The following is a 23397-nucleotide window of genomic DNA, read 5'->3' on the forward strand; positions in this document are numbered from 1 at the left end:
GGCGGTACCCTCTGGAACCCCACAAAACACACATTCTTTATTTTGCCAATTCTCTTGACTAAGCCCTGTATTTCAGCTATAGCCGTATTTGCCCCCTGTAAGGGCATAATGGCAATGTAATGGCCGTTATCACCACTGTAGGGTCCTTTCTGTAAGCATTTGCCGATACACAAACCTCCAATAAACAATCGATAAAGCGTGTGCTATGCTGCTACTCTTGCACTATGCACAAATGGAAAGTTAAAGTAACTCGGTTCACAACAGAATAGCTAAAACATCATTTCAGCCAGAAGGAAGCTGTACACTACATTCGGAAACTGTGTAAATGAGCTTGAAGAATATGAGACTGGAGTTACAGTAACACATAGCAGGTTATAGCACTGCACCTTAAATCAATGATAGATAAAAGCAATAAAGTGTTTTATTTCATGGCCATGGGTTTAAAATTACTCCCTTGTAAAATCACAGGCAAGTTTCCGATGAATGTTACTGAATGAGCGCTTGTTCAACTACAAATGTTTTGCACCTTATTATATTAATGTCATGTAAAATTGGGATGGTTTAAATTCATGTGTTCTCAATCTCTGATTTAAAAGTGAATATTATGCTAATTCTTTTAATATTCAAGAGTGATGTGTTACAAAGAGAACTGAATGACTCATGGTGAAGACTGCATGCCGTTGCACAATACAGCCGAGGCAATGAAACTCATCCAAACCATTCACATCATTCTGAGCAGACCCTGGCGACCATGATTTGTACAACAGTGCCACCTTGTGGTTTTAATATACTGCTGTAATGCTCTCAAAAGTCAAACAAATTCAAGTGCATCATTTATAGAAGCCTACAGTATGTGGGTCTTCAAGTCTATTGATTTTGTTTAGAATTTAGTTTAGTGTTGGTGTCCCATCAACCTTTTGGATATGGAATAAAACTCAGAAGTACAGATTGCTTTAGGGAGGTTTAACAATAAATAATCTTCCAAGCTCATATCAATGTGTACCTTTTTTAATGATGTAATATACATTACAATCCCACCCAAAGTTGGTCAAAATGACCAATATACTGTACCGTAATGTGAAAACAGACAAAAATGTCAAAATGGATGGTTCAGGCTAAAGCAGTGGCATGTATAGCATGTAATTGACAATATATCCATTCTGACAGAAAGGAAATGCTGAATGAAGACCATTTAAAAAAAACATTGACATAAATGTTTAAAAAACATAAATGAAAATACACCAACAATTTTACAGATCTTTTGAAAGTTTAAAAATGGCAACCAAAATGTAAAAAATAAATATAACAGTTTAACTATATACACTGTGGTCAGTTACCTTTCAGTAGACTGGTAAACCACTAAATCTGCAGATTATATAACAACCAAAAAGGTTAAATCAGTCTCCTGCAGAATGAGAAACTAAACACCCGTATGGGCACAGAACACAGCCGTCCATTTTAAGAACCTTCTTTTGTAGGGAACAAAAAGACTGGGGCAGTAGAAAAGATGGTAAAAACTGATTTGTTGTTTTCTGTCTCGTAAAACAGGCAACATATAAAAAAGGACTGTCGAGGTGGAATGTAGACCACTCCAATCGATGGTGGGTGTGATGTCACTTCCTGTGAGTGTGTGTTTGCATTCACGGATCACAGGAGGTGATGGCCTCTCCCCTTCTGTCGCATGGTCCAGAAAGGGCCTGCAAAGAGACACAGGGAATAGTTCATAAATAAGAACTCTCGTCATTCACTAGCATCCACTGCTACTTGCCTTGTTTTTGCCTGGAATACTTTTCGTACTTTGCATTAGTTGCTCCAATAAGAATTCATCTGACTAAATGGGTAAGACATATGAATATAAATCTTGTCTGTCAGGCTGAGTAAGTAAACCAAGTAACCCATCAAACAAGCATCTCCCTCAAAACTCAAAAAAGTGCATTCAGCTTTCAGTCTTAACTGACAAGCAAGAAAACACCTGGAAAGACGCACACATTATAGCAAATATTATAATAATTATTATTATTATTACTACTACTACCACCCACTGGCATGGTACCTGTACTCTGAATGTAGTGCTGTGGAGAAATCTCAGCTGGCTTTGCGAAATCCAATTAATTCCCCATGTTAGCCATCAGCATGTTTTGCCTCATGCCTCCAGCAGAGAGAGCTGTGGCGCAACAGTCAGTGCCAGAGAGGCTGTGCTCTGAGCAGGTGTCTGTGCTGCAGAACTCAGTCCCCTCGCTGTCCGACCGCAGAGAGGCCAGAGAGTCCTCCTCAGGCTTCAGGGCCTCCTCATCTTCCTCAGACAGGGGGAAAGTCCGCCGTTCCCATGGCAGCAGGAACTGGGGTGAGAGTACAGAGAATGCATCATTGATCTGCACAGCAGGCGGCTGTTTACCTTTCGCTCGAATATTATTAATAATTAAAGCAGGATTTCTTATTGGATGACTAAAATCCTTTAATCTTTGTCAAGAGGGAGGTTTTTGATGGACTAGCATTGCCTTTGTATTTCCTGCAATTTTCCCAGAAATGTTGTTACATCCTTATCCTTACATCCTGATGCGACATCCTAATGTTGTCGCATCATTATCTCAAGCACAAGAAAGCTAACAAAAGGTCTAGAGTTGATTCAATGTGTGGAATTTGCATTTGGAGTCCGCGGCTGTTGTCTCTCAACATGAGGACCAAAGAAGTGTCTACGCCAGTAAAGCAGGCCATCATGGGGTGGAAGAATCTGAATAAATCTACCAGACACTGCCAAAACATTGGGAGTGTCAAAATGAAAATGGTACATTGTTAAGAAGCAAGAATTCACTGGTGAGCTCAGCAATAGCAAACAACCTGGTAGACCATTTCCAATTTGTGAACTTACAAACCTTTTGAGCATAAGTTCTTATGCTGTTTTTTCACATTGTTACTGGTCTTGTTTTAATTCAGGTTCTTGAAAATATCTAAAAGCAGCACTGAGTCAAAACCAAGAAGTCATAATTTTACTGATTAGCATAATTGTGCTTAATCTGTGTTCTGCTCTCAAAATAATAACAGCACAGCGGGGAGCACACTTCGTGCTTAAAACACAAAAGTCAGCCCTCAGTCTGCAGCAGGCATTAACTACAAAGTGTGATTACTCTGGCCTAGCACCTGCATCTGAGCCGTCACATTTGCTTCTCAGCATTTCAAAACGAGCAGTCTATCCCGTTTCCCCTACACTGGGCATGGATCAATCTTTAAAAATAGCCCAGCCACACTGCCGCTGGATGGCTCATCCTGTTAAGGCACTGTTGAAGTGCACAGGCCCCACAGTCTGGTGTGTGTGTGTGTGTGTGTATGTGTGTGCATGTGCGCATGTATGCGCATGCGTTCATGTGTACGTGTTTGGCCATTCCCAATTGGCTAGAAAATGGGAGGGAAACATTTTTTAAGCATTAAAACCCTGCAGTGTCACTCCCAGCTCAAACATCTCCCCACAAACACACCAGCAGAGTAAATCTGAACTCCAATTTGAATTCTAAATGACAGGGTTAGTAAGATACACTTTATGCAGCACTGTCCAGATTCAATGCTGTATAAATTGCTTGTGGAAAACGTGCAAAAGTATAATTCGACCAGAGTGTCTCATTAATGTAGGACACTAATCCTGTTGTGGTTGTGATGGACATTTAATTAAGCCTACCGCACAAAGCGGCATGACTCACATAGGAAAGAGCCTTTCGAGTCGAGCAGTGCTTTAACTGCTTCCCGCGGGCTCGAGGGCCCTTTAAAAACAAACAGCCCATAACCCTCAAGAGAGACCCTGCGGATGCATGATAGAATGCCAGTATCGGGGCGAGGGAGACATGTCAAACATTCATAAATGACATGGTAACAGCACAATCCATGGCTCTGCATTAAATCACATACTATATGCAGACACACGGACAGACATAGAGGGATCGAAATTTGTTTCCACTTCATATGTACCGGCTTTATCCTTTCTGTAGTTAATAGTATAGCAATAAAACTGATGATTCTTACCTTTTCTGTCAGTGTAGTCTATTATGCCATTCTTAATTACTGTAGTATGCATTACTTTGCATATTTACTAAGCAAACACATCTAGTAATTTTTATTTTTATGTAGCTCATTACTGTGAACAATAAGACAGAGCATAAGGCAGCCGACTCATTTATACAAACTCATACATACAAACCCACCTGTGTGGCTCAGCCATGACAGCTTCTGATCTGTTAGCACATATCCATCTTTAACTGCCTGCCCTCCATTTGCATAATGCGGAACGAAAGAGGGCAGACTGCTTTTTAACTACTTAAAACGTTGCCATGGCCACATGGCAAGCCAGCAATGAGAAAAGATACTTATTTAGCCTGCTTACCAAAGATATTAACTGATTCTGTCAACATTATCAAGACAAATTGGAAGAAGCCATAGTGCATAGTCCACATAAATAAAAATATTCTTGCCACATTCCAAGTGCATATTAATGATCCCTTTATTTAGAGGAATATGTGAAATAATCAGGTGAAATACTTCACTCCCACTCGAAAACTGAATCTACAGTTTCTGGGATATAGGCTAAGCCCAGCTCTTAAAACGATGCACCACTTTCTCACAATAATTCCTAAATGAGAATTCTGGAAAGAATCCATCAGGGGCTAATGCACAGCAATAATGACCTCAACAGGAAATGAAGCCTACACAGAAGCCTGTGTAAAAGTAGTCCCACTGCGCTCGAGTTGGTGCACTGAATCATAACAGCAAATGCGTGACTCTTACTGCGCATTCTTGAAAGCTATCCTCAGTATCTGCAGCAGGGTGGACACAGTCCCAGTCCACCTGCGCAGCCAGACTGCTCAAGGCTGCGCAGCCCTTTGCAGACGGGGCTACGTCCAGGATGCTGCCTGCTTTGCTGCTGGAGGACCTGCAGGGAGAGATCACACCCCTTTCAGGGGCACATCACTTTTACTACAGGTCCTAGAATCCATCTGGCAAGCATGTTTATAAGAGATGGAATGGGCTTCACCTTCTTTATTCAAGCCCAGCCCAGCATTTCAACCAGATATCACCACGACTGAGCCATTGGGAATGAATGAATATCCTTAAACCAAACAGTTTTTCATATTTTACAATATTCATACAATTTCCCAATTAAATTTCCAACAATAAACAACTTGGGTGAACACAACAACACCCCTTTCAGAAATAGTAATTTTTTATCCACATCATTTTTCCGACAGGTTGGATACCATTGGTTGTAAGCAAGCTCCAAGCCAAATGATTTAAATAAATGAATATGAATTAAATGGAAGCACAGGTGAGCTTCACATAGTATGTGTAAATAAGTGAGACTGGTGTTATGTCTCATGGACCATCACATAAAAACTTATTTAACTGGACAAGTGTGTAACTGAATATGAGATAAACAAGCTGCACCAACCTGCGACTCCGCCTCCGACCCCGCCCACGTGCCCAGGAGGACCAGCAGAGGCGCTCCCGGTGCTCTCCCACCTGGTGCCGGCGAGAGAAGGCCCCGTCCAGCAGAACCTCCACCTGCGAGACGGAGAGAGTCACTGTCTCCACAGCCCGGGTTTCACGTGACACAGAACCGCGCGTGAGAATACAAAGGGCTAAAGCATTGGTTCCAAAACCTTTTTAGTCAGGCCTCTCTATGTTAATGTTTTAAGAAAAATTCCTATTTCTGAGATCATGTGACCTCTAAACAGATTGCTAGCATCCAGGGGTGCAATGACGGCTGACACAAAACAGCAGACACGGGGTGCACAGGGTTGAGTAAGGGAACCCTGCACATGTTTTGCACTGCAGTATTTCCCCACGTGCTCATTACTGCTTAAGTGTAACGCATTTGAGGCTGGGTCAAAATGTGGCAGCTACTCACTACTGCAATTAAAGCACAAATGCTACGCAAAATGGTACAGCTCTTAGAATGTGTGCGTGCTGGGACATGTGGCTCAGCAAACGCTAATTCCGCGGATCAATTTCCCATTACCGTTAAAAATAGAACAACGAGGCCTAGCGCTCTCGGTCATCAGTATAAATAACCAGCTCCCAGTTGATCACCTGGAAAACCGATCGCTGCATTGGGGATGTGGGGAACTCCCTGGGGCTGAATATTCATGAGGAGGGCAGGAGCGCAAGCTTGTATACAGAGCAGCTGTGTTTGCATACGGGCCCACCCCCCACCAGGCCGCCGCCCCAGGGTTCTTACCTCGTCCCCGCCCCCCTCCCTCTCCTCCAGAGGTAGCATGTTGATGATTCGCCAGCTGTTCATGGGGGAAATAACACAGAAAACCTGAGCGGCTATGAGCACCTCTTCATTTCTACAGAAACATGGCTTGCCAGGAAGCCATGGTAACTATCAATACCTTCATTTTGCAGAATTATCCACTGTAAACAATGCAAACATTGCTCAAGATATATAATAATGGTCACGGCTTATATTGCGCAACACCACACAAAAACATTGTTGTGAGAATGCTATGTCAGCTAGTTAATTTAAAGGGAAAAACAAAACCTATGATCTTACTGGATTCCTATTTAGCACCAAAAAATGGCCCAAAATGGTCCCAGGATTCAGTGTGGCACCTTTCTAATGACTGTGGTCAAGCCTGAAACCTCAAGGTCACCAGCACAGAAAGCACCAATCCAATTAAAATCTGGAGAAAATAACAGCCAATCGAAGTACTAGTTTGAACTGTCCCACCGAGCACTGTAAATGAGGAGTGGGCTACGTCATTTCAGAGAGGGAGGCCACTGAGGGCGTGAGGGGCAGGGTGCAGGTGTACCTGGGCGTGAGGGGCAGGGGGCGTGTGCAGGTGTACCTGGGCGTGAGGGGCAGGGGGCGTGTGCAGGTGTACCTGGGCGTGAGGGGCAGGGGCGTGTGCAGGTGTACCTGGGCGTGAGGGGCAGGGGGCGTGTGCAGGTGTACCTGGGCGTGAGGGGCAGGGGGCGTGTGCAGGTGTACCTGGGCGTGAGGGGCAGGGGGCGTGTGCAGGTGTACCTGGGCGTGAGGGGCAGGGGGCGTGTGCAGGTGTACCTGGGCGTGAGGGGCAGGGGGCGTGTGCAGGTGTACCTGGGCGTGAGGGGCAGGGGGCGTGTGCAGGTGTACCTGGGCGTGAGGGGCAGGGGGCGTGTGCAGGTGTACCTGGGCGTGAGGGGCAGGGGGCGTGTGCAGGTGTACCTGGGCGTGAGGGGCAGGGGGCGTGTGCAGGTATACCTAGGCGTGAGGATGTTCTTATACTGCAGCTGCTCCACCTTGCTGCTGACCGCCAGGGACATGGGAATAACGATGTCGTCGATGTCATAGAAACACTCGCCACGGAGACGCCGACGCGCGAAGCTCTGGAGACGAAAGGCAACGGTGAGCTCTCTCTCTTTACACGCAAATGCACAAATCACACGCGAGCAGGCACACGCGCTCTCGCACAGACACATGTGTGCGGACGCCTTCACAAAGAAGTTCAAACGCGCGCGCACCCATCTGAATAGTCTTTGAAAGTCCACCTGAGTGCCATCAATCTCCTTTGAAGGCACACAGAACAGCCAACCACCAGATGTCACTATTTCCCAAATGAGAATCCCCACAGCAGAAATTTGTTTGAAATCAGACACTATAAAAACCTGCAACCCAAACAATGTCAGTCACCATTATCTACAATACATAAATAAAAGAAATTGTCTTTTTCAGTTACAACCCATGAATTTAAAATATGCTTCACCCATGACTGTCGGAGGGATGTGTTGATGGGCTACCTGTGAAGGCTGTTTGTGAGTCTGATTGGACCGTGGGGTCATGAGGTCAGGTGGGCTGTCCTCAGGTGTCGGCGGGAGGCAATAGTTCGACAAGAAAACATCTCCATCTGCAAAAACATGATCACCAAAGGCTAGACACTGTTCTACAGACGAACATCCACCTCAATGCAGTCTACACCTAGTGTAGCTGCCCACGGGTTTATCTAACAACAAAAAGACCAGGAAGGGTATACTATGAAGAAAGTCATATTACAGTTCTCCAGTAGGGGGCAGTATGTACTCCTACCTTCCGCCCTCCAGTCGCTGTGCTGTCTTTTCCTCCCTCCTCGCCACGCCCGCCTGGGGCAGCCCTGAGCAGCGGGCGTCCACCTGACCGGTGACCCCACCCCACAGGCCCTCCTGGATCTCTTCCCATGATGCACTTCGGTGTGACCGCACCCTGAAACAAAAAATGCAGGGAACCCTCTCTCATGACGCAGCAGACCGTAAAAGGACGTCGGGCGCGCATCAAAATCCCGCCGTGCAAAGCGTACAACAACACGTTCTCTCCCGAAAATGCCAGCGCCCGCAAGCCTCCCCCGGGCCCTCCACAGTGAAGCAGCCGGCTCCTTTTCCGAGGGGCGTAGGGCTCTGCCTGGAAGAATGGACATATCGGAGCCGCACTAATGCAATAGGAGCTGTCTGCTAATCTCCCGCCGCCAGCTGTGCTTCACAGCAGGCTGAGCACAGACAGTGGTGTCGAGTTCTGGGGCGCCCAGATGTGCCGTCTGCCCGGCCAAGATAAGCCTGGAACGCCGTCAGGTTTCGCATTCTTCCCGAATCTTCTGCACACATGGCAGCGAGACACCTTGTGCCCTGTAAACGTGAGTCAACAGCAGGGCTTCTAACCCCTTCCTGTCTCATCTTTGTTCTTTATTTCAATAGAAATAGAGAACGAACCGAAAACAAAAATGATGGCACAAGAGGAAAAGCAGACCATTTCTTGGTTCTCTTATTTGACTTATGAGTGTGTGTGTGTGTGTGTGTGTGTGCGTTTGTGCGCATTACATGCACACAGTTTTTTAGCTTGCGCTGTGACTTTTGAAGGTTACGAGTTCTGACAGGAAATCAACCTAACAGCATGGGGGAGCTCCCCTTGCATCACGCTGATGCTGTTGTTGCAAACTCTGCTTTCTTCCTGCACACTCATTTGGATACAGATAAAGCACCTGCTGCTCATCACTCAACCTCTGATGATACCGTACCAGCAGATGACGCAGGGCTTGCACCAAAGTAGTCTGGGATATAATTAGGACTACGGGTCTAACAAAGAGGACTGCCATACTAATAAAGTGGAGTGTAGGATTAATATAGTAGACAATGGTATCAATAGTGGACTGTGGGACTAAATTATTGTCAACAGAACCAGATCACACAAGGGCAAATGAGGTAAAAGCAAACACAACACAACGATGCATTACTCTACACAAAGTTACTCATTAAAAAGGCTTATTCATGTATGAAACAGGTTTCCGGGATCTGCAATGGAATAAGACCAAGTTCAACACAATGATGCTTTCACTCTAGAATTAGGCACACATTCAAATCCGTTTTAATGCCATTTGCAAATATGTCTTTGCTTTTAGATGCGCATGATACCAATATGAACGAGTAGCATTATATAATTAAAGTACTATCCTTATAAGGAAAACCATCTCTTACCAAAGAGAGCTGGGAAATGGTGTTCTTTGCCCCCAAAGCTGGGGCACCTGCACGGACCTGGATCCTCCGTCTTTACGGAAGCTGCCCGCTGGACCCAGTCCTCCCTGCAGAGGGCACTCTGGAGCAGGACGGGGAGTGGAGTCTCTGTAGGGCAGAGCGGACAGGGCGTCAGGTACAGGGGCAGCCCGTCCGCTCGGGTAAAAGCAAGGCCCTGCTCTCATTCTCCATTATGTCCTCAAATCCACATCTAATACACTCTAAACAGGTACTTAATGGAACACGTTCAATCAGACTGGCCTACTTAAAGGTCCCTTGTGTGCCAAGCCAATCATAAAATATCAAAATCAACAACAATAAGCTAATACAAGCACAATACATTTTCCTTTAATATGAGGATTTTCATGAACTAAACCAGGGCCAACCAAGCCCGCCTCCCAACAAAAAGCATCTCTTGGCTATGATGAGCGAATCTATAAATATATCATAATAAAAGACACAAGCACACAGCCGGGTGAAATGAAGTGCCCTCAGCTTACCAAGCTTCTGTTCAGCAGGCACTGTTTCCATTATATATCCTGGCAATAATAATTCACCAATTAGCATTGACCTGGTGTCTCTGGGCCACAATTCAGGGACAAAAAAAGTAACATAATAAAAAAAGAGACAGATGATCTGTTCCTCATCCACAAAGGAGAAGCCATGGGTGAATGCACACGTAAGGTATCCACACAGACACACACACACACACACACACACACACAATACATACACATGGGATCACCATTCACATATACAGAATACACACATTCACACGCGGTATAGAAACACACACATGGTACAGACGAGACATGGAGGAAACACGCATGTGATATACCTGCTGCACACGCACACACACACACACACACACACAATACATGCACATGGGATCCCCATTCACATATACAGAATACACACATTCACACGCGGTATAGAAACACACACATGGTACAGACGAGACATGGAGGAAACACGCATGTGATATACCTGCTCGAGATGGAGTACAGACTAGATACACTTACAATAGACATAGTGCACACGCGCGCACACACACACACACACGTGGGAATACAGCTACACCTGGGATATATACACATACCCCACAGTCCCCAAACAACAGGCATTCCTGTCTGCTAACGTCAGTGTCATCGAGTTCCATACGGACAATGGAAATGCAGCAGATGCCTGTACTGCGGTGGAATAAAGAGGGCGGCCCATTCGCCGCCTGCACAGATGGTTCTCCGCAGCCTAATTCCACAGGGAGCCTTAGGCTACACAACGACACCGCGCGGTGAGCGAGGCACTTCCACTGAACCTTTACCTGCGTCTAGAAGACGCCGATGGATTTTCAGGGTCACTTGCTTTACGAGACCAGCTGACTGCGAAGGACAAAGGCGCCTCTACAGAACTTTAAATGAGGCGGATGATAAGAGACCCTGGAGGCACCGGGACAGGCGTGTCTGTGTAATCACCCTTCACTCGCCTCCCCTCCTGACAGGACCCAGCGGTTTCGCAAGAGAGCCTGAGCCATGGTGAGAGACAGGCCGGAGATGGGCCGGGACCTGGCCGTGAGTTTGGGAAACGGGGCTCGTATTGCTCAGTGACACCTAACATCCAACTTCGGGTTAGGGAAGCAGGCAGGGGAGATGGGCTTTGAACTCCACCAGGTGGTTATGGGCTTAGATCCAGGGCTCACCACTAAAATCAGCTTTCTGCTTCTAGTGACAAATTCTGCCTCCGGGGGTTTAAAATACTTTTCCCTTAACTACCTGACATACACAGCGTTCTGTCATAGTAACACTTCTATGGGTGGGATTCACTTTAAAAACATTACTACTAGAGGCAGGCAGGATCAAATTCCGCCACAATGAGTCATTAAAATTGTTCCCTGACTCTACAACATAATCTACACAATATGGGCTCTGTTTGTTTTAATATTGTGGTATTCAAATGTAATATATCTGATGGTGTCACAAGAGACCCAAAACATCACATCAAATAGTCGAGGCCAAAGAACTGGTAGAAATTAGTATGAGACACTTTATAAAGGAGCCTTTAAGCACTGTTAGGCTGGCAGGAGTTTACCTGAGGTGAGGGAAATGACTGGGTGTGGCCTCATCCGCTCCACCTCCCCACACCACCCCCTTGAGGTACGGTCGCTGGCCTGTGAGGGGTGTGCGTGTGCAGCTGGGGGGTCACAGGGGTCACAGCTGGGGATGGTCACCTGACCCTGCAGGGAGAGAGTCCACAGTCATGAGGGTGTTTCCCCTAGCAACAGAAGGCTGCCTTCACAATAGCACTCAAGTGTTTACTCAAGACTCTGAAGCCCTGTCTGACAGCATCACTGTGGGATCAGATACAACACCCCACCCCCTTTAAATGAAACTGATCATGATTGGCCAGTTATAGATCTGTTTCCTCTTAAAACAGAAAGTACTAAATATTGTACAGCAGTGAATACTACACATCTCACTGCAAGCAACTGAGTCTATGTGATACTCTATAATGACACAGAATCAATGCTTTCTGTTGTGGTTAAGATAATGTATTACTACATGAAATACAGACACCCTAGACACAAAAATAAAGAACTAAAAGGCTTTGGGCTTGAGACCCAGTTATAAATTGGATCTCCTGTAATATAAGCAATAATTTTTCGATACTAATTTTGGCTTCCCTTATTTTGGATTTTCCCCCTTCTTTCATTTCCATGGGCTGTCAGTTTGGAGCTCCCCACCCTCGCAGCTGCTAGCATTGGCTCCAGAGTTCCAGCGATGGAGGAGCAGGCAGCAGCTGCATCTGGGGCGCCACCCAGACCAAAGCATGCACTGGGCCGCCCCGCCCCGCAGTCACACCCCTCACGTCGGATATAAGGACACAGGGGCCCGTAACCGTATGAGCTCCCCGAGGTGGGACACTCTCACCGGGGTGGGGGGTGTGTGTTGGGGGGGGGGGGGCGCACGCTGACGGCGACGCCATCCTCACAGGGCACAGCGGGGCCCCATCACTCGTGTGGTCGGTGACACGAGAGACGCGCTTCCCGCTGCATTGCACAGCGGTGGCTGGCAGTTCCACTCAAAGCCATTATAACCTTTCTGTTACAGTGCTGTTTCTCCAGGCCTGCTTTCCTCAGAATTATAATGTGGCAATTATGCCTTTTCAGAAATGTACCCAGCTCTCAATTATTCTGCTGAGAACACCGTGCACACAGCCAACGGGGAACCTTCAGGAGAAGATAAAGGCTAAAATTAAGCCACGAGCCTGAGCCTCCTGTCATCTGCAGACTGCAACCCGTTTGGCACAAATTGAGCTTTTAGTGCGTCGGCTGAGGTTATTTTAAATGATTACTGGGCATGCCAGTCAAAGTGTGGAATCACCTGGCAAAATATGTGCTTATTTAGTCTGGAATTTTATAAACTGAATGTTAAAGTCAACAATTTGGCGGAGAAGCATTCAAATGAACTCACAAATTTTTAAAATGTAACCTAAAAATATTATTATTATCATTTGTTATTTGCTACTTCTTAGTAGATATACCACTATATAATGATTGGTGACTCACATAACCTACATTTTACCCAGGTATAAATACTCATAGTTGGATGTTTTACAGGGGTAACTTGCTTAAATAATATATATCTGACTATAATGGATAGATATGTAATAGAGTCCAATTCCCTACCCACCACACCGCCTGGATATCACAGCAGTTGCTGCACTGGGAGTTTGAATAACAGATGAACAAAGGGCTTGTGCTTTGTCTGAGCGGCTGCTCACACGTTTGTTCGCTTGAAACCGGCAGTTAATGAGGTGCACTGCTTTATCCAATGTCGAGGCCTTTTTGGTCCCATACTACAACAAAAGCCTTTCATTCAAAATGGGCTTCATTTCATTAGTGTGACATTCCGTGCCTGACATTACAAGGGAAGCATGTTGTGACAGCAGGAGGATTTGGAAGATTTGTGTAGCGTTGATGAGATTATGTCTTGGAGGGTCTTCGCCAGGATGAAACTGGGTACACTCCTCATACCTGTCGTCTGTGCAGGCAGGTAGGCGGGTCCAAGGTGAAAAGGCGGGGCTTGTGATAGGTCAGCAGGGGGCGTGTCCGGGCGGCGACGCAGGTGCTGTCCTGCTGGGCGAGCTTCGGCCTCCTGCGACACACCCGCCGCCTCTTCACCCCCCCCTGACCCGGCAACAGGTTGGCCGGGAAACACTGGTCACTGCAGAGAACAGCCAGGGCTGGTTACTCATTTTACCCAGATTTACCTGCTCCTGTGCCCAAGTCTCTGTAGCTGCCACACAGAGGTTATATGTTCAAAACCCAGCAGCGTGGTGCCTTGTGATTGGCTCTTTCTCGAGGACAGTACCGCCCTTTGTGCAAAGTTATCAAATGTTTAACGCCAAATTTCGCAATGCTGTCAACTGTTAACTCCTGGAAAAAATGCAATGTAAATGAAAGCTACTTTCATGTCACTTAAGTAGCAGTTTGCATACAAAAAAGTTACACAAGTGACAATTTGCCTAAGAAGTGTAAGTCAGGGCTTTGCAACTCTAGCCCTGCAGGGCAGAAATCTCTCTTGAAAAACAGACAGACACTAAACTGAAGAGAGGAAAGCACATTAGTTAAAAAAGACAACAATTAATGGAGTCATTTGGTTAAGTCATCAGTGCCCTCTGGGACCAGGACTGAGCACCTCTGATCAAAGTACTGCTGTCCTTTAAAATGCATGCCTGCAGGCACTTGCCAAACCGTTTTGCCAAAAAGAAAATTAGAGCTGAAGGGTCGGTACACATTTTTGTGGATTTGAAACAGTGACTAAACCGTCATCCAGCTCGAGCAGAGAACAAACAGTGCGAAAGTTCTCCAAAATTCCATTTCTTTATCTGGTCATTTATGGACTGTGTACATGAAATCGCACCTGATCTGCTTTCTTATGTGACTCTTTGTCTGTAACGTCCACTGGGAATGCACCGGCCGCTACGTGCCGTAATGCTACTGGTAACAACAGCAGAGTACTCTGGGAAATCAGCAGCAAGGAAGCCAGCTCTAGAAAATGCAGAACCAACCCCCTGTCCTCTTTAAGTGTGAACGAGGGTCTGAAACACTCCCAAAGGCTCCCTGTTGAAAAGGGGGGTCCACAATGGCCCGGGAGAAGCACAGAGGCTCTGTTGCCTCTGCCAAAAACAGCAGGCGCTCTGAAGCATCCAACCAAGAGGCCGTTACCCCAGCAACCCCGGGGGGCCAAGAGGGCTGACACAGAGGAAGTGTCATGTGCGCTCCGACCTGTATATCACAGCACTGGAAAATGTATTAATATCACTGCACTGGAAACAGCATGGATTAGGGACGAGACACAGTATTATATTGTTTTATTACTTGATGACAGAAGCCCTACATGATATCTTGAATCAGTAGTAAATCGCTTGCTAATTAATGTTAAGCATTAAGAGAAAAACTAATTATACTCCTTCTCAACAATACTCACTACAGGGAGCTAGAGAAGCCTGCATAAATACCTGATAATGAATCGATATTATTTTTCCTACCTGAAAGGGTGAGTGAACATATCTCTTTGCACTGAGCTTTAACCTACCCATGATACAGTTTTATACAGTGACAGAGGAAACATAAAGCAGAGTTCATTGTTTCATTCTGACAACCAAAGAACAGACAGAAGCCAACTCAATTAAATGACACATCCCGAATATTAATACTGCTTTTGGTCTGCCAAGGAGCTCTCAGCTAACATTTCAATCTCATTCTCAGCTCAGCAGGGTGGACAAAGCTTTCATCTATGTGCCCAAAGCTATGATTTTACTGTTCCAGACTGCCAAAATGTGATGCTTCAAAGCACTGGAGATTACCAGTAAATTGTCTTTAGCCCAGTAGTAAGGCAGTAAGATTACTTACTCGTTTTTCCAGGATAAACTTAAATTGGTTCTCCTCTGATTAGACTGGTAGGCGGGAGTAACATTTAAAAAAAATCAAATTAAATGTTATTTAATTTTGTAGCTGGATAACATTTACATTATCTAGCTAACTTGCCTAGCTTGTAATATCCCATGCCAATGGCAAGTACCTTTGCATTACACAGCAAACAGCTTAGCCTACTGCCTTGCCACATATAGCCTACTGCAACACACTATTGGCATCAGTCTGAATTCCTCACAGTGTAAACATTCATATGGTTGTCACTACTCTGAAGAGTATGAATTAGGCTCTTTGAGAGAAGAGTGAGTCTTACGCAATCAGCCCAGTGGTGAGTACATGTTGTTTGACGTACAGTAGACATATAGAGGGCTGCAGCAGTTGTCAAAGATCTGTGCTGATACACCTCGATTGAGAACAGGCGTTAGGGCTAATCAATTTCATTTCCTGTCTTCTGAGACGTACACCACCATACCAGTATGTATGTGCTATATTACCAGATCTGGCTGTTTGGCGGCCCAGAGGACAAGCAATCGGATTTAGGATTTATCCGCCCCTCAGGACACAAAATACAGGGCGTATTCTGATAGACCCCCTCTCCTGCTGGGATCAGCCCAGTCATGCTGACCTTCCATTAAATGAGCTTTCTGCAGTCTGGCACGACTCCGCTCAGCCGGAAAGAGACCTGCCGCCACATTCTCTCCCTCTTTCCCTTTAAGGGCGAAGGGTCTGCTCAACCCTTCCACCAGCGGCATCAGAGGTGATAAAACCCAATTCATGTTCAGAATCCAATTCTCTTATGTGCTACAGTACCGGCTTAAACTGATACTAAGTTCTAACAAATGCCTCCAAACTCATTGGACAGCGCTTCATCATAAAGCAAGAAAATGATCCCAAACATATTGCTAAAGCAACAAAGGAGTGAAAAATGATTTACAGGCCAAGTCATTCACCCGATTTCATATGCTGAAGAGAAAACTGAAGGCAACTAGCCCCTGAAACAAGCAGGAGCTGAAAATGGCTGCCTGGCAGAGCATCACCAGAGAAGATACTCGACACCTGGTGATGTCTAAGGATCACACATTCAAGCAGTCATTGCAAGCAAATGATATGAAACAAAGTAGTTAACATGACTACTTTCATTTACATAACATTAATATGTGCTAAACATTATACCCTGAAATGGGGCTACATATTGAAAATGCTGTATTTTCTAAATGGTGAAAATATGCACAATAAATATATGCACTTTAACCATATGTGATTTTTTGATTACCTATTTAAATTTGTGGAATACAGAGACAAATCAAGAAAAAAATATGTCTTTGTCCCAAACATTATTGAGCTCTTTATATTTCATACTAGGTCACAGAGGTTGAGAAGAGTTTCAGCAATTACATGCACACAGCAATATGGTACATTCTGATTGGCTTGTGTACAAGAGTACGGATGCACGGAATTGGTCCTGCACTGTGCTGAGGATAGGGCTGCCTGCTCAGGGCTTGGGTCTTTTTTCCTCACCTGCTCAGGCTCCTTTTGCTCCGCCCCTTCCACCGGCAGGGCGGTTTGGACGTAGGCGATGAGGAAGGGGAGAATCCGAAGGGAGGCATCAGGCTGTTGACAATCCGAGTCAGCTGGGCACTCTGTGGGCACAGGATGAGAGATTTTAGACGGCACAGGCAGCACAGGATGAGAGATTTTAGATGGCACAGGCAGCACAGGATGAGAGATTTTAAACGGCACAGGCAGCACAGGATGCACAGGTCGCTCATAATAACCTGAAATGGCCCGGCACCTGAACACGCTTCATATGGAGTTACACGCATTCTTCTAAGAAACGCTTTTCTTAACACTTCACAAATTACTCTTCATCGATGCGTATCTATTCATCAGTCTGTACCATCTGTCTGTGCATCTATCGACTCGCCTATCTTTCAAACAGGCGAGTTATCTCTCTGTTACTCCACCTCTACTCCCACCCACACACTGCAAATCTCCTCATCCGTGCATCCGTCCGCCAACCCATTCGCCCGTGCGTTTGGTAATCCAGGAGCGCTGTTTGGGCAGCAGAGAGCGTAACCTCGGGTGCAGAGCAGGGCCTTGCGTCTGTCAGACCCAACATGTCCGCGTTCGCCGCACACAAAAGCCACAGAGGCACCCAAAAAGAAACGTCTTGTTTCAAATGGCCAGCACACACACCGGCAGGTGACCTCTCCACACCGGCACTCCTTACCAAACATCTCAGAATGACACACACACGACTGGAGAACCCAAGCTGACTTCCTCAGGAAAGACTTGGCTGACTGGACCGACTCCCAGTTGAATGGCTTAGGTCTGGAAAGCACACTGCTTCTATTGGTCCAAATTAAGTCAGCGATGGAGAAAGAGTTCAGCTCAAATACTAAAAATTTCCATCACGACTCCATTAAACAGTGACCGGAATGAATTTACTTCTTACAAATCAAAGGTCAAATCGACTGCCGGCCAGATGGCACAGGACAGATCCCGAATCCCTGTTCAAATTCAAATGTAATTCTTTGTCCAGACGCTGCTGCTGTTTTTCAAACGTCGCTTGGGCATTCCGCACAGTGAGCAACCAGTCAGAGAGGATGACAGTTAATCTCTAATCAATAAGGGTCCTATTCACACTTGGAGGATTTACACACCTGCTGAAGGGTTTTTAGCAAAGTTGACTGTTCCTTGAACTAGCTAGACACTTCCTTGAATTTTTTATTTGCTCACGGTAAGCACACGTTCACATGCATACAAGTATACGGGAGTTACACTTACCCTGCACTCCTTGTATTTCTGACTCCTTTACACACAGGTGGTATATAAATGTAAAGAAACTATGAAATTAAAGCTCTCGTAAAATCAAGAAATTTCAGTGCATTTGTGGGAACATAAAATAGCTGAAAGCAGCCTCTGCTATGCCAAAAAGACTGTATAGGTATTGATTTAAAACCCATATTTAGTTTCTATTTCACCAATGTGATGAGAGGGCATTCTTCTGGCTCTCCCCGTGGAAAGCCTGTTTGTTTGGGTGTTGACACCAGAGGCAAATAAATCCTTTAAATAATAAAGCTGAAAGCCACCTTATCTTCTTCCACTCAACATTCTGAAAGCACTAATGGGTAAAATAGCTTCCAAATTATTGCCAAATGAGCTAAAAATGACCTTGATGCAAACTGCAGCATGACCACAGCAAGTCCATACAAACGTAATATTAAATATATACAGCACATACCCACGCAAACACAAGAAGCCAAACACCAGTTGAGAAAATGGAAATATTAATTCAATGGCAGCAGCACCAGTTTTTCCGTTTTGATTTATGGACTTTATGCTACTATGTGTACTCCCTGCACCATGAGAAGTGTGCGGGGTGTTTGACCAATCAGGCGGTTTTGCTCCCTACCCAGCATTCCCAGCAGCCGGCTCACCTGCTTCTCGATGTTCCTCAGCAGCCGTGTGGGGCTGCTGGGCTCCAGCTCGGGGTCGGAGGTGAAGTCGCGGGAGTCGCAATCCCCCCTCTCCCCCGCCAGCAGCGCCTGGTGGCTCCGGCCGCTGGGGGTCTCCGCCAAGACCACGCCCCCCTGGGGGCGGAGAGGCGGGGACAGGTTATCTGGGAGCTCACAGGCAAGGGAGTTTACATTCGGAAACAAACGTGTGACAGGAGAGCGAGCCCTTAATTTACCTCTGGAGCCCTCCGGCTATCGGCGGGCCAGCCGAGGCAGATAAGAACAGCACTAACCCCTGCCAGAGAAAGCAGATCCACCCCGCGGGCAGGCGCGTCTGACACCCTGTCATACTCATAACACAGGAACGTCTACTCTACAGCACCAGGAAACACATTCATGTGTTCATCTACAACACCCAGAAAAGGCCCATGCAGGGTCCAGGCAAACCAACTGATCCTTGTTTCTAGATGGGCTGGGATCAGATGACAAGTTAACCATCCAGGCAATTTGCAGGTTAGTGAATGAAAACAGATTTTTCTCCAGGTGACAATGCGAAATTCCCCTTTTAAGGGCTTGAGACGTAAGCACGCTCGGTTCAAGCACGTTTGAAATTATCGGCACTCAATCTAGTTGTGCGAACAATGTACGACAAGTAGTGAGAACGACGATGAGCAACAGCCAATGTGGGAGCGAGAGGAAACCAGAGAGAGGGGTCACCTCACGCCTGTGTTTATGTTAAATAACATGTTTTGGAATCAGATGGTCTTTGTCAGGGTCCGTCCCAGTGAAAGATCTCATAATTTGCGAACCTTGTACGCCCTCAAATGTTCAGTGTGCTCACTGTTACGTCGGCAAGACAACAGATTAAAAGAAAGAATGTTGTGTAATGTGACGGCAGAGCGAATTTGGTATTTTGAAAATAGTGTAGTCTACACTTGGCATAAGCAGTCAGAGATCTATGATTGGTCGATCAGGCTGTAAACAGCGATGAAGCCGCTGAGATACGTGTCGGAGTCCGTGGTCGACTCTCAAGCCACATACTAATCCCCCGCACGGTTGGGGGTTTGATCCCTGCCATGGCACTGTCTGCACTGCGATACTACCTCCATCTGCTTCCCTCTGTTCTTCCCTCCTGCCTGAAGCAAAGCAGAAAAGAGGAGAGAGCAGTCGGGCGAGGGAGCGGTGTTTGGCTAGTCGGGCCGTACCTTAGTGGAGCTGATCTGCCTCTGGAGGTCACTCAGCTGCTGGATCCGGAACTCCAGCTCCGAGACTCGAACCTGCAGCCAGGTCCACCGGCTACCGATCTCCGCCCGCTCCGACCACCACTTCCACTCACGCCCCTGCCACCTGCTCCACAGAGAGACAGAGACAGAAGGAGAGAAAGAGAAAGAGGAGGTCAGAGGTGTGAAACAAGCATTCATTTTCCATCCATTGGTATACTTAAATACACAGGGGGGCTTGTATCTTATTTTCATAAAATGCTTTTAGCAATCCTGGACATCTTCTCCAATGCTAATATAGACAATGCTAATAATAGAGACAGAGAGAGAGACAGAGAGAGAGAGGGGAGGGGGGCTGAAAATGAATTAATGAATCAAACATCACTGTGCAGGGCTAAGGCCCGCTCAATTATCATGATCCCGCAGAAGCCCAACAGAATCACCTACAGTGGAACGTGGGCATAAAAGCACGGCGTGCGATTAGCGGCATGGCCCGGCGAGTGAGCTCAGGGGAGGGGGGAGGGGGGAGGGGAACAGGGGCAGCGGCGGCGAGCAATTGAGAGATAATACTCAGAATATTTTATGGCAATTACCATGGTGATTGTTAAAGCACCACAGCGAGCGAGCTCACGCTGGCGGAAGCCTCGGCCTCGTCGTTCAATCAGGCATAGCCGTGGCCAATCACAGCAAATAGGTCACCCCCCCCCCCCCTTTCTGCCATTACCTCAATTATAGCCCTATTCCCCTCACCGGAGAGCACCACTAACTACGTATCTGAATCTGGCAGCGACAGATTTGGCAGGGAAAGCGGGGGCATGCTGTCACCGTGTCTGCAAACAGGTCACCGGCGAGCATAATGAAAGCTTTTCAGCGCTCTTATGGCCCAGCACACAAAACAAAACACACATCGTTGCTCGGGGCACATTCTTTTTCAGGGTTTACCTAATTTACAATGAAAAGCGGAAGATCGGATCCAAATTCGAAATCCAAAATAGAAGCAGAGCAGGAAAGAAAGGAGCTGACGCAAACTTGAGTCATGTAAGAAACTACTTCTCCCGGCAAGAGCTGAAAAGGGGAAATTCCATTGCCACTTTAGCTACAGCCTGCTATTTCTTTGTTTGGTCAAGACCCTCCTCCAAGGGCAACTGGTGTTGTGCTGAAAAGCACTCCAGCAGACTGAGTCACAAACCCAGAGCCTGCTCTCCTCAGTCCTCTGTGCTTACCCACGCCCGTCAGTGCTGCCTCTTACGCTAGATTAGAGCGAGGCAGAATGCATCTCCACTTCCTGCCTGACATCTTTATTTCTCTCCTAAACCGCTGCACATGACAGCTCCCTGTACCCACAGCCACGGAGGACAACACAATACTGTGAATAGAGGTCACTGTTTTAACAAGCATTCATCTCCAACACTATCATTATTAATGCACTCCACTGTTTCATCCTTAAAATCTGTATTTTGCTCCAGTTTAGCAACTGGTGGCTTCACCACATGTGAAAAGTTATACACATTTCTTAAGGTCTAAAAGTGTGCTTCAACATTTCCAACAGGAGTTTGACACGACACTTGTCAGACGCTACATTTCTACTGGGTCTGGACCGCTAGACGACTCTGACACTTTCTGAAAAGCAAGACCCACATAGCACCACCGCTGCCTCGGGGGTAAGACTGCCAAGTGGCCTGACAAAACCCAACCCAACTCAATCTCCACATCGACAGGGAGCGGTGGCTTCCGGCCCTGTTTTATTGCTTGTCTGGACTGTTTCCAAGTCACCTAGAGGAAAAGAATTTACTGGAATGCTGTAAACCTATTGACTTTTTTTGTTTGGTTGTTTTCATTTTCATATAAAGGACATAGAAAGTACAATTTAAAAAATGTGTAAAACAGGTACGCTTTCTGACACTATTAAAATGATTATAATGGAAGAGTACAGCTACTACTTATAGGGCAGCATACTAAATCAAAATGCAAAAAAGCCATAGCCTTCCTTTAGCTTTCTCCATGTAATGTACCATTTAAACAAAACAATCTCCATCAATTCTTCTACCCACTTAAACACGATTAATTCACAGCTAATTAATTCACACTAATCAGCATGGGAAGTCTAACAGAGATTGCCAAGGCAGTGAAATCGCTCACAGTAGTGCTTCTCTTAATGAGCATGCTCCTCGTTTATTTTCCAAAGGCATCGCAGTTCTGTTGAACGTGAGAGTTTTACATGGTTGGGCCACAGGTGCTACACAACAGCAAAAGTCATTTGGTTGATTGCGCCCTTCACGCTATGCTTTGACCTTTAAAATTTGCTTGGCATAGCTGAAATCCCATGTGGTGCACCCAGGTTATTTCCACTCCAGCTTAAGCACCAATGATCCACACTTATTGAAGGCACATTCTTTCTGAACACAAAAGAACAGTTTGTGGCATTTGTTTTTCCCCAGATTGCAGCATGACAGATTTTCAAGATTTCGATAGAAAGGATTTGGGACAGTGCCAAAAGGAACCTTTTTTCTTGGCCCAGGTAAAAGGGGTTATCTGTAAACTTTGGCTACATTTCTACACCAGTGAAAATCCTACTATCCTTTAGCCAGTGACCTTCTGCAAGCTGTTTCACGCATCAGTTACCATGGTATTGCAATGCAACCTTGGGAATGCCAGGAGCTGCCCACTTCAAACAGAGCTGGGAAAGGTTATCTGTGGCGGCTGGTGGGAACGCGCAAAATGTCCGGAAAGGGACTGAACTGCACACTGATGCCTCTCAAATAAAGCCAGACATAAGGGATCTCATACAAGTACAAATAATCCAGCTGAGAACTATGTAAACACATTTGGTCTCCCTGCCATGTTCTGCTTCGAAACTATCGGTGACGGTGACCAAAATAGATTTTCTACTTTCTGTATGTAAATCATCAAGTTCTCACAGTTGAAAACAGACTTTCAATGACACTTCTGCAAAACTACTTTATTAACTAATAGAAAATAGAAAATCAACTGATGCAACTGAGATAAGAAAATTTACAGAACCCAAAATTGATCCATGAGGCACACGCAAAAGAAATAGAAATCCATCTGAAATGAAACACCTGAACGTCTGTGTCTTTCCTGTTATGATAAGCAGTCGGTCTAACGCACTGCGCAGACACAATGGCCCGGCGCCCATGCCCACACGTAGCTCCGTCTCTGACAGACACACAATACCCGCCGCTGCCTCCAGGCCCGCGCTGATTAAAAAGGAAAATGCCGGGAATATTTACGGCGCAGTCACACCGTCGAGCACGCCCACACATGC

General features: G+C 46.0%; 1 protein-coding gene across 3 annotated transcripts in view; it reads right to left on the reverse strand.

The window, feature by feature from the left end:
* Positions 1-992: 992 nt before the first annotated feature.
* Positions 993-23397, reverse strand: part of kansl1l (KAT8 regulatory NSL complex subunit 1-like) — a 29633-nt gene continuing 7228 nt past the window's right edge. For 2 of the 3 annotated variants that reach the window (XM_064309904.1, XM_064309903.1), the window contains exons 3-16: positions 20097-20238; positions 18874-19026; positions 16952-17073; positions 13532-13721; positions 11587-11731; positions 9466-9609; positions 8051-8203; positions 7765-7871; positions 7229-7353; positions 6221-6275; positions 5432-5544; positions 4771-4936; positions 2054-2339; positions 993-1697 (exon numbers count right to left, since the gene is read on the reverse strand). In XM_064309904.1, coding sequence (XP_064165974.1) covers positions 2109-2339; positions 4771-4936; positions 5432-5544; positions 6221-6275; positions 7229-7353; positions 7765-7871; positions 8051-8203; positions 9466-9609; positions 11587-11731; positions 13532-13721; positions 16952-17073; positions 18874-19026; positions 20097-20238 — 1846 coding nt within the window. In that variant the 3' untranslated portion in view covers positions 993-1697; positions 2054-2108. The remainder of the gene's footprint in view (positions 1698-2053; positions 2340-4770; positions 4937-5431; positions 5545-6220; positions 6276-7228; positions 7354-7764; positions 7872-8050; positions 8204-9465; positions 9610-11586; positions 11732-13531; positions 13722-16951; positions 17074-18873; positions 19027-20096; positions 20239-23397) is intronic. The other variant, XM_064309905.1, reaches the window with a different exon arrangement.

Source organism: Anguilla rostrata, chromosome 15 (assembly GCF_018555375.3).
Source record: "Anguilla rostrata isolate EN2019 chromosome 15, ASM1855537v3, whole genome shotgun sequence".
Classification (NCBI taxonomy): domain Eukaryota; kingdom Metazoa; phylum Chordata; class Actinopteri; order Anguilliformes; family Anguillidae; genus Anguilla; species Anguilla rostrata.